This window comes from Rousettus aegyptiacus, unplaced genomic scaffold (genome assembly GCF_014176215.1).
Source record: "Rousettus aegyptiacus isolate mRouAeg1 unplaced genomic scaffold, mRouAeg1.p scaffold_m13_p_3, whole genome shotgun sequence".
NCBI classification, from domain to species: domain Eukaryota; kingdom Metazoa; phylum Chordata; class Mammalia; order Chiroptera; family Pteropodidae; genus Rousettus; species Rousettus aegyptiacus.
The window spans coordinates 22,666,988-22,679,269 of NW_023416306.1; the positions used below are offsets into that span (position 1 = coordinate 22,666,988).

Below are 12,282 nucleotides of genomic sequence, written 5' to 3' on the forward strand. Positions count from 1 at the left end.
GGACCTCACTTAACAATGAATGGACAGCATTCCTGTTTTGGAAAAGTGGTCTCTAAACTTTTTGATTATACATCCCTATTGATAGAAAAAAAAAAGTGTTTTAAGACATTCCCTAAGTTTATCCATTATAATATATGTATGACTGTATTATAAAATGCACACCAAATTGACATTTTAACATGATGAGATAAAACAAATGAAATTAGATTTGTCTAAATGCCATTTGCTACTGTTTCTAACAGTTTGGTTTCTGCACCATCATGCCTCATTATGAGCATCCTCTTAGCATATGCACATTCCATTTCGGGTATGTGTTTCCTGAGAACATAAATTCAGAAGCACTGAATCTAAGGAACAAGGATTACAGAAAATAAATTGGTGCAGGGTATTGGAGAAGAGCTGGGCTTTAGGGAAAAGTCAGTGGGATTGGTTGGGAAGATCAGGAAGCACTTAGAAACTTATTAAATGTTCCCTATGAAACTAGTAAATGAGCTAATTGCTTCCAAAATACAGTGGTGAAATGGGCATAGGATAATAGTTGTAGGCATTCCCACTCCAAAAGGGAGAGAATGGAAGAAAGTAGTCACTGTTCCTATGCAAATTCAAAATCCAGCAGGGCAATTCCATTAAATTTTAAGGTCTGGGAATAATCCTCTGTGGCTTGAGGCTCTATCCTCTGATTCTGCAGTTCTGACCTCTGCACTCATGGCTTTGGAGTTTGCACCTGTGACTCCAACCTGTGTTCCTGGCCTCAGGTCTCTAGACTCACAGCTCCCACCTTTAAGCCATCCTTCCTTTTCCTTGACGGGTAGCATATGTTTGCAGCTAAGCACTTTTATCAACTAGTTTCCTGCCTGCAGAATTTTGAGAGTCTGACAGCCTTCTTTTATTTCATTTTGTCTCTGTCCTTTTCAGTCCAAGCTGGCAGTGTTCCTGCTGATACAACATTTTCAAAGACCTTGCAGGTCTCCTGTATATGACACAGGGATCCATGCCGTTAGTCAAGATGGTCCTCCACAGATCTTTCCCATATAATCTAATTTCTATTCCTGGTTTCTGCTGTGATAGCTAAATTGAGTCCATGAGTTACCTGCCTAATCTCTTAACATTAGTAAAATTGTCCAGCCACACCCGGACTTTCTCTCTACAGCAGGCTTTCCTAGCAACAAATCTCCTAATTTTCCTAGGAACAAAGCAATCTGGATAGGCTGAGAATTTCCCAAATCATCAAGTCTTGGTTTCTTTGTTTAGCAGTTATTCCCTGAATTCAACTCTTCCCTCTCAGACTGTATTATAAGCAGCAAAAAGAAACCAGTCCAAACTTCAACACTTTACTTCAAAATCTCCTCACCTAAATATGTAAGTTTATTGCTTACAAGTTATGTTTTCCACCGTTCAGCTAAGTTTTCTGCCACTATTAACCACATCAGAGTTACATATCATCTCTCCTCCAGTTTCTAATATTATGGTCTTCATTTCCTTCTAAGCCCTCCCCAGCACCTCTGACATTCATATTTCTACCAACATTCTGTGTATGACAATATATGTATTCTCTAAGACCAAATAGGCTTTTTCTATAAGCAAAAATATTTGCTAATAGATATATGAAAACTTAAATATACACACATACACAAAATACTATAATGAACCAATGCTCTACCTTGCCTGACAAATTGTTATTTGTTCATTCATTCATTCACTCATTCATATTTATTGAGTGTCTACTATGTGGTTTGTACTTGGGATATAAAAGCAATCAAAAAAGGCAAAAATCCCTGTCCTTAGCATCTTATATTTTTTGAAGCATGGGGGAAAGCCAAGGAGGAGAGAAGGATAAGTAAATTATAGAATATGATAAATGCTGTGGGGAATTAAAAGAAAAATAGAGGGAAACATTCCAATTTTAAAAAACAGGGTAGTCCTCAGTAAGGTGAGCTCTAAGAAAATACTGTGAGCAAAGCAGATAAGGGAGTTAGCCACCTAGGATACAAGTTCTAGGCAAAGAGAAAAGATAGTGTTAAACCAGGCCACACCTGGCTTTTTCAAGAAACGAGTCCAGTAAACAAGGGAGAGAATAGTAAGAGATGAAATCAAAGCAAACTGGGTGTGGGAGGAGAGGCAAATCTTGGAGGGTCTTGTAGGCCATTTAGGGGAGTTACTGAACAAAGGAGACACAATTTGATTTCGGTTTTAAAGCCTCAATTAATGGTTTTAAAAAAAACATCTCAAGGTATAAACTCAAAATGAGAAAAACTTCCCCTTAATTACACTACCACCTTATTTATAACTTATTATCAACCAACGCTCCTTTGTTCTATTTCTAAACCACCTTATTCAAACTTTAAGAAGTGCTTTCTAAGTTAAATAGCCTGGTATTTGTTGATTCACTCAAATATACACTTCGTCATACATATTGCTTTCCAACCTTCATTTTTAATCCATTCTAATGAGCTTATTTTTACATAAAGCCTTTCTTCGCCTTGCTTATTATGGACACTATTCCCTAAGTCCTTCTTCTCTAATTGTGGCAACAGTAACCGTATTTCTCTATTTCATGTTCAGATGCGTCAGGGATACATATGTGACTTATTTAAGACTGAGTCACTGTCTTTAGAAAACGTCTAACAATTAGGTTCTCTTAAGTAGACAGAAAAGGTAGCTTGCATCATACAGGTAGAGAATGGGTTATTTCCTCTAATCTTTCTCTTATTTTTATATGCAATTAAGCTCAACTTTCACTTTTAAAGCAACAGGGCTTTATGACAATGTATTGATTCATTTCCCTAAGCTTGACATTTTAGCAACAGAACTATGTGTGATTTGAAATCTGGGTGATTTTATTAATAAAAATGCCAAGAACCTGCAACTGATTCATTTCCATCTAGAGAAGTTTATTCCTATGTAAGTCTCTCTCCATAAATACACACTTTTCCCACAAGTCTACAATAATACGGGACTTTTTGTTTTGTTTTCTTTTCTAAGGAGAGAAGCCCACTGAGAAAAGTATCAATATTTATTTTAAAAATTACATTTGAGAGAGCAGATTTGTGAAAGAATAAAGTTTCCTGGCTTTCTCCCCATCATCATTACTATTTTATTTTTCACCTACATTTCATCCACAGTTAGAGTCCTCAAAATGTTTTTAAAGAGGAATTTGGTAAAAAAAAAATTTAAGGATAAAAAAAAGGGTCTCAGTATAGTTTATACCAACTCACTAGGACATCTTCAGCCATTCATCATCTTGTGGTTTCCAACCTCCTTTTAGCAGCTGCTCAAAATTCGTGATGATGCTACCACCCGCACCTAAAAATAAGAAAATAAAACAAGACTCTTGAGCCAAATTTCCAAGATAAAATATCTGAAACAAAGCCAGAATTTTAACTCCTGACTTAAAATTCCAGGAGGATCCCCAAAATATAACTTTGGAGAGGAAGGAAAAAAGTTGTCTCGCACATTTCTGGCACAGACACTGATGCAATGCTTCCCTATGGCAACTGCCCCTGGTACCGTAAATGAGGTTAAAACTGGGGCTGCAGACGTAGAGTGTGCCCAGAGGTCTGTTTCAGACCTGAAAATTAAATCCTACGCTTTACCATTTCCATCCTTCATATTAGTTTTAGATGCGATACACTATAACAAGAGATTGGGGAAACGTGTTCAATTTATATATACAAAAAAACCCAACTATAAAAGTGAGTGATGCAAGGTAAATATGAACCCATAATCAATCATATGTATCATTTCTGATTATTCAAGATAGAAAAAAAGAAAAAACAGGATTTTTTTTTTTCACATACAACACATCATTTATTATGCAAACTTGTTTTATTTATGGTGGCACTATGACTTAATTATGAATCCATCTGGTTCTGGGACTACTAATCAAACCAATCATAAGAATTTTACATTGTAAGACAGTCAGGCTCAAAATAATGGCTGATGACTAGAACTACTGAAATGTGCTAGTTTTGAATTAACTATACCAGCCAACACAAACAAGGCTTCCATCCTCCAAAAAGATTTCGTTATTAAAGTTGTCCCCATAAAGTAACAAGAAAACTGTTCAATAGTCATAGTACACCAATAACAGAATATTTATGAACACATACTGTTAACATTACCTCGGGCCCATCCAATAGCTATCATGACTATCCAGCCATTTTTGAAATAGCTATTAGCATGTGTGACTCCACCTACTATTTTCCAAGTTCTGGTCACTTCCTTCATTCCCGCAGCCAAGAGTTGAACAGGTAGGAAAGAATAGCCCCGGGAAACTAAGTCACATGGGCAAAAAAAAATAATATACCTGAAATTAAAATTTAAATATTTTAATATATAAGTGAAATCAGAAGAATAGAAATAAAAATCCAGCATGTCAGCAATAACAATTTGGCAAAACATAACATATAAACGTAAACTTAAAATCCACAAAAACGTTGAATTTGAATACAAATCACAGATTGGGTAGAGTCAATTTTTTTTTAATTGCATGAAGCAAAAAAGTCATAATCCAAGGAGAAATTCATCTGTTTGGACTTCTGAATACTTATATATGCTAAAGTATTTATAAGTTTAATTCGTGTCGATCCTCTTCTAGAAGCTAAGTGCTGAATCCACTTGGACAGTGGTCCCCAACTTTTTTGGCACCAGGGATCGGTGCTCCCACGAGAATCTAGTGCCTAATGATCTGAGGTGGAGCTGAGATGGTGATGCTGGTGCTGGGGAGCAGCTGCAAATACAGAGGTAGCTTCACTGGCTCACCCGCCGCTCACCTCCTGCTGTGCGGCCCAGATGTTAACAGGCCACGGACAGGTATCTGTCCACAGTCAGGGGTTGAGGACTACTGCACGAACAAAATAAAGCGAACTCATAATCACTTCTAGGGAAGGGACTTCTCTAGTGAGTGTCTTTTTTCCTCTGGGAAAAGGAATTAGAAAAGGCCCTTCGTAGCTGAGCAAGTGCTGCATTTAGGCCCCTTACATCTTCACCTGTGCCCCTTTGTGCTGTACATGAACTGCAACCTATACAAAAAGAGGTGGTAGCTTTCAAGGAAACAGATTTGTATTGAGGAAAAACATATTTTCATACAGCTGAAAGAATATGAAGCTTGTTCTTCAATTTAGCTGAGTTAGCTAAAGTTTTAACCAATCAAATTGTTATATTAATTTAAGAATAATTCACTCCTCCTCAGATGAATTATTTTTTGAAGCTTCAGTTCTAAGCATCTGTTCCAACAGTTTAGCAGTAGTGTTAAAGTGGAGAACACACTACTTTTTACCCCCATTCCTAAAATACTCTCTGGCAGACAATTTTGTGCTTAAAGCAGAACATATCTTCTTTCTAATGCAGTTATATGGACTATGCTTCACAAAAGAAGTATTTTATTTCTTCTAAAAGAAGTTGTTAATCTTATTGCAATTCATAATTCATATAGTAAGAATTCCCAAAATTATTCATGGAATATGAAATCCATTTGCCAAAATACTGCTTCAGAGACCCAACACAAGATACAATGATTTGTTCGGCGTGAGGTACTCTTTCTTTATCTCCACTTACCAATTCCTTCCTATTCTTCAAGGTCTCATTCAAATACTACCATATACACTGACTCTGGGAGTTCTGTTTTATTTAATAGTCTCAGTTCAGACTAAATTCTAATGGCTCTGTGCAACTAAAACAACTGGTTCCTATGCCACATTTTGGTTCTTTATTATACATTTTTATTTATAAAATACAGAGGCTGCAATGTTCATAATAAATTATAACAGTCCTTAGATAGCAGGAATCATTCATCTTGTGATCCTCTCACTCAGCATGAAAAAAGTAGTCCTGAATTGTAACACTTATTAACAGTTAAACTGGAGATAAAATACAAAGTACATCAAACAATCAGGCAATAATTAAAAAGTTTGAAAGAAAGAAAGAAATTATCTGACCATAGTAAACAGCTTTTGGAAAATGACTGGTATGATTTTAAAATTTTACATGTTCATATATTTTCCAAGCTTCTATATTCTTTTCTCTTTAAATATAGAACAAACTTTCAGAAAATTAGTTAGGTACTGGGAAAAATTAGTTATACTTAAATAAGCAATTTTTAAGTGTATTTTTAAATAAATAAAAATATTTTGGTATCCACCAAAATATTTGAAAGGGGGATTTGGTTTCAAAAATAAAACAAACAAAAACAAAAAGAACACAAATGGCCCTAATTTCATTCTTTCAGTGAAACTATCTTCCACATTAGTTAAAAACCTATACTATTACATGAGCAGTCTTGGACTTTTTATATTAAGTTATGTAACATTATGGCATACCATCTAAAATTTGTAATTATTCCTATTTTTTAATATATGTCTTCATTCTATTTAATCAAATATTTCTAAAATATACCTATAATAAGCTAACATTTTAAAGAGAAAACAGTTTTCGTTTCAAGTGTTAAATAGTCACAAAGCAAAAGAACAATTAATAGTTCATGGTGCTAAGGAGACATACAAGTAAACATATCAGACCAATGCTCCTTAGCCAACCATTTCTGCTATATAATACAAGTTAGCTTTCTAAAATTCCTTTAATGAATCACTCAGTGAACACTCATGAAGCAGTCGTCATGTCCTTCCTGTAAAAATTACTATTGCACCTCCAACTAAAATTGTCACATCTAACAAATTTTAACTTGTAAAGTAACTAAAGAAAATTTATCAGAAAAGAACAAAAGGTACATATTCAACAAGAAACGGAATGAGAAGGCAACTAGTTTCTCATACATCTTAAGTCACTTTGGTTAATGAAGAGGAAAAAAATAACAAGAATAGTGCTAAATAACAGAAGTTAGTCTAAACGGGTTACGAACAGATACTAAGCCATGGACAAATGACATCCAAACAAGATTAAGTAGGAAAGATGAAAGTAGAAATTAGGTTAATACTAAGAGTTGAGCAGAAAGAAGCTTCCCATGGTTAAGCACTGAGAACTCTTACTGTCACTTTACTATCAATTCCACTCCTCTGACTATCAAAGACGGTTGACTTAAGCAAGCCAAAACAGAACTAAATACAGTTCACATTAGTCTAATATGACAGCTTTGCTCTTCTTATTATTAAATAACTTCGTATGCTTTGAAAAAGACCATTGCAGGATGACAGACCTGTAAAACTATCTTTTATTGTATTCTTCCTCAGAAAAATGCAGTCTCAGTTATACAAATATGCACTCTATAATAGATACTTGGAAGTTGAAGGAAAACAAACTGGGATACAAAAATCAATACAAGAAAAATCAAAATATTTTTGATTTTCAAAAAGAAAAATCCTTTGAAAGTACAGTCTTCCAGTTGTTCCCCTTGGCCAGTAGATGGTGCTCATCTCCAGATGTGAGCACTGAGCTGCACCCTTTCCAAGAAGTGTATTCACAGAATCCCTTAGTTCAGCTTGCTAGAGACTTTAAAGTACATTCCAAACGCCATTTTATCTCTCAAATTAAAATCAAATGAATATTACAAATATGTTCTCAATATTAAAACCTCAAAAAAAAAAACAGTAAAATATACTGTGTCTTTTAAGCAAATATCATTTCTTGTATTTAAGGGTCTGTTGAGGGCAAAGACAATATTTCCATTTCCAGAGTCCAAAACAGTCTATCACATAAGCACAGACTAACAGGGCTAGATTCCAGAGGTCTGAATTCTGGCTGCAGCTGCTAGATATCTGTGATATCTTGGGCAAGTTATTTAACTCTTCTGGTCTCAGTTACATCATATGTTAAATAGTATGTACTTTACAGGGTTTTTGTGTAAAGCACTTAGAAAAGTATCTGGAACATAGTAAATTTGACATCAGCGGCTACTATTGTTGTTTTATAATGACCATTGAAACTAGAACCAGTAAAAAAGCTCATCAGCAGAAAAACAAAATACAGATATTAATCTAATGAATTATATAGTAGTGAGAGGAAACGTACTACAGGCAAAAACACAGATGAATCTTAGTAACATAATATTGGGTGGAAAAAAACAAGTCCTAGAGAAATATGTACGGTCATGTGTCACTTAATGATAGGAATATGTTCTAAGAGATGTGTCATTAGGCGATTTCATCGTGCGGACTTACAGGAGACATCAAAACTAATGGCGAGGGTTCTGGGAAGATGGTAGTAGCAGCAGCTGCACAGATTTTGACTCTTCAAATCCCCACATAAAAGCAAACAAGGCATCTGGATACTAAAACCAAAACCCCATCCACAATACTTACCAACAAAACCGTGTGCCAAGGTGTCCCTTCAATACCACAACACAGGTAGGCACAGACAATTCACCGACACCCACAAGACCTGCACTGCTTGGCAGGAAAAAGAAAGCAAAGCAACAAGGGGCCAATAAGTGTACCTAAGAACAGAACAACTCCAAAATACCTATTGGGTGTTCACCTGAAACCACAGATGACCAACTTGGAAAACAACAATAGCTGAAACTGGGAGAGATTCTGGCATCTGGGTAAGACAAAAGCTCCACAATAAGATGGGTCTGAAGAGGCTAGATCAATGTAGGCCCCATGAACTTTCAAAACTGATCCACCAGGCCTGTCTTCTAGAACAAGCCCCACAATGAGAAGAAACTGCTGGTATAGAACCAAAACTGGGTAGGGAGGAACAACAAAAGAAAATCCAGACCAAACTGGGAAGGGGGAAAAGATCTAGGAAATATCAAAAAATCTTTCCTGAATTCTATCTTATGGTAAAGGTTAAAGAAATCTAATTCTACGTAAAAATGACCAACATTAAAATAGAAAAGTCAAATCCCATACAAATTATAAGAAAAAGAAAAGCAGAATAAATCCCCACAGACAATGAAAACACTCAGAAAAGTATACCCATAAAACAGATCAAAAAAATTGCGTCCTAATATTTCAAACAAGCTAAAGGTATTAAGAAAGTGATAATGATACATAAAAGAACAACATACATCAGAATTAGAAAAACAGAACTGAAGACAAAATATTCAGGGAAAAAATAAGAAAAAAAAAAAGGGAAAAAAATAATTTCACTAATGAAGTCCAAACTAGGAGGAAAACAAAGAGAAATAAATATAGCGGTGCCTTCAAAAAATAAAATGTGAAAATAGAAAACACTTTAAATTTTAAAAACAGATAAAAAGGTTCCTTGAAGAAAGGCAAAGAGAAAATATACCAACAATAAGAGTTCCTGAAGAATGGGAAGAGCACAAATACTAAAATAACTTTCTCAATTAAAAACAAAGGCGCAGCTACTAAAAAGAACACACCACATACCAAGAATACTGATCCAGAATGAATAAGACCAAGACATAGTTTATTTAAATTATTAGGCTTTAACGGGAAAAAAATCCTTTGGGCATCTAGAAAAAAAAATATATGACTTATAAGGAAAATAAAATTAAACGATCATCAGACTTTTCACAGGAATGCTTTATGACACAAGAAAACAGGTAGCATATTTAAAATATTTAAAGATAAAAAGTGATCCAATGATTTTATATTCAGTAAAACTCACTTTTAAGTACAGACAACACACTTATCAACATGTAAGAATTCAGAGACTACTGTTCCTGAAGAATCTACTAGAAAATAAACTTCGGACAACCAAAATTACTAGTGACCGAGACACAAGGACTGGTGATAAGCATTAAATACATAGGTAGCTATAAAACTAAGACTGGATTAAGAAGAGTACATAGTATTTAATAGCTATAACTATGACAGTGTAGAACAGTACATCTATTTTAAAAATGGAAAGATAATGAGAAGTATATACGCGAGAAAGTTTTCAGTAATCATATCAATGGTAGTATTAGTACCATTACTCCAAAACTACTGTGAATCGTGCGCATAATACAAAATACAAAAGTGAATAATGTTGGAAAATTCTAATTCTATCATGTCTTGTGCCCTTAAGAATCAAAATTCTTAGTGTGGAAGAAAGGAGATACATATATAACAAAAATGCTCTATGTTCTTGAATTTGAATTAGAAATATCAATGCAAACTCATGAGTTATTTTATCCTTATTGTTTCCTAGCTCTGTCCACTAAAAATTTAGTCATAATAAACATCTCTAGTGATTCAACTGTGGTCTTAAAATATGTCCTTTCTCACTAAAAACAAAATAAAACAAAACAAAACAAAAAAACAGCTTTTTAGAAAAATGAGTGCATTTCATAAGAAAAGTTTGAGATGAATCTTAATTAAGTAACAAAGAAGCTAATCAAAGTCTCAGGAGCCAATCTGAAAAAGTTCCTACCAGCCAAAAATGGAACAATGTGAGCTTCACTAATGATAGTAATTGCAATTTATTAAAACCTATGAAATATGCTTAAATCCATGAGTTCATACTTATTAAAAGAAAACTAGTCACCTTTGGATAATGGCAGATGAAAAACCTATTATCCTAAAAACTGGTAAATAAATCAAGTATTTATCTCACCTTTCCTATATGAACTATACATCTGGGTAATAGATGTTTAATGGGAATTAAATAACAGATTAATGGGAATTATACATTTAGAATAATATTCCAACTAAGATAAAGTTAGACTACTAAAATTTTTGTCATTCCTCATTAATTAATAGGTACAGTCATTAAGTGTAAAATGGTGCTAATGTCAACAACAAAAATAATCAAACATTGGGCCTCTTATGGTCTTGCCAAAGGGATCTAACCTGAATCTGAACTGGATTCTGGATCAATCCGCCAATTTTCAAGAAACACAGAGAATAGAGGAAAATAATGATCTGCGCCATAAGTGTGCAATAAGCAAACTCTAGACTATGGAAAACGCTACATGTCAAATGGCTCTAGCTCTTTAAGACATTATACAGGAAAAATAAAAATGGAAAGGAGGGGGAACCTACACAATAAAAGAGACTTAAGAGATCACATTTTTTAATGGCAAGGAAGTGATTATCATAGAAGTCAGAATGATGGTGCGTTATTGTAATGGTTATTTAAGGTGGAAAGGAGGTTGTAATTGAAATGGGACATATAGAAGGGATTTCCAGAATGGACAAGGCTCTAGTTCTTGACCTGAGTAGCGGTTTCAAAGATAAACCTTACAATAATTCTTTAGGCCATACTGTTTGTAATTTTGTGGTTTTCTGAATTTTCACTTTATAATAAAAAGATGTTTCAAGTGAAAATTTTTTCTTAATATAAATGGATATGTTTTTATTTTATGAAAATTATTTATATTTCTCATGTTCTATAAATATTCTTTTGTACCTATTCAATACTAATTGAAATTTAATAAAAAGACCATATTGTTCATAATGAAAATTCTTAATTAAGATGATAGTCTAAATGCTGAGTTGAAATCCAGTTTCTGCCATTTACCAACTCTCTGAGCCTCAATTTCCTCTTATGTAAAAGGAGGATAATAAAAGAGTTGAGGTTAAGAAATAATTTAATTCTATTATACTATTAATTCAATAGGCAAAAATGCATTTATTTTCCATTTCTAACATACCTTTTAAGTCAAGGAAGCCTAAATTTTTAGAAAAGTTTATTTCATTTAAAAGATCAATTAATCAAGGTCTGAAATTCCTTGCTATTTAATTAGAGAAATCCCTTAAATCACAATACACAGCTTTAGCAATGTATTTACTTAACCTAGAACAGTACTTGGTACACGGTTAACAAAACAAAGTCCCTGCTCTGACAGGCTGCTATTCTAGCTGAGTGAAACAAACCAACATAAAAAGAAATGAACGGATAATATGTCAGGTAGTAATCGGTCTGAGAAGAAAAATAAAGAAGGGTGATGTGATAGTCATGGGAGAGGAGGTGCTATTTCAGTCAGGGACAACCTATCTGAAAATAGAAAATAAGAGCCTTCGGGGGAAAGAACATGGCAGAGAGAAGAGAGCAAGCACAAAGGCGCTGAACACCGTATGCGTTCAAGAAATGGCAAAGCCAATGTGGCTAGAACAGACTGTGCAGGACAAGAATGGAAAGGCGTTACCTCAAAGAGAGTGAAAGGGAAGATTTTGTAGGGTTTTATCGGCCACAGTAAGAGTTTTGGATTTTGTTCCTAGAAAGAGAAACTATTGAGCATAGGAGTAGTATGTCCTAACTTGTTTTAAAATAATCATTTTGTCTGCTATGTGAAGAACAGACTCCGTGAGTAATGAAAAAAGCAGCTAGACCACTCAGGAAGCTACTGCAACTGTCCATGAAAGACTAGTGATTTGTACACATGAGCAGAAGTAGGAGAGACAGTGTCAGATTCTGGATATCCTACTTTTTACATAG

At 34.3% G+C, this 12,282-nt stretch overlaps 1 protein-coding gene across 4 annotated transcripts in view; it reads right to left on the reverse strand.

Annotated features, from left to right (window-relative positions):
• Positions 1-12,282, reverse strand: part of TMEM38B (transmembrane protein 38B) — a 45,832-nt gene that overhangs the window by 15,561 nt on the left and 17,989 nt on the right. For all 4 annotated transcript variants that reach the window (XM_016156100.2, XM_036217556.1, XM_016156101.2 and 1 more), the window contains 2 exons: positions 4,122-4,306; positions 3,216-3,303 (listed from right to left, as the gene is read on the reverse strand). In XM_016156100.2, the coding sequence (XP_016011586.1) occupies positions 3,216-3,303; positions 4,122-4,306 (273 nt within the window). The remainder of the gene's footprint in view (positions 1-3,215; positions 3,304-4,121; positions 4,307-12,282) is intronic.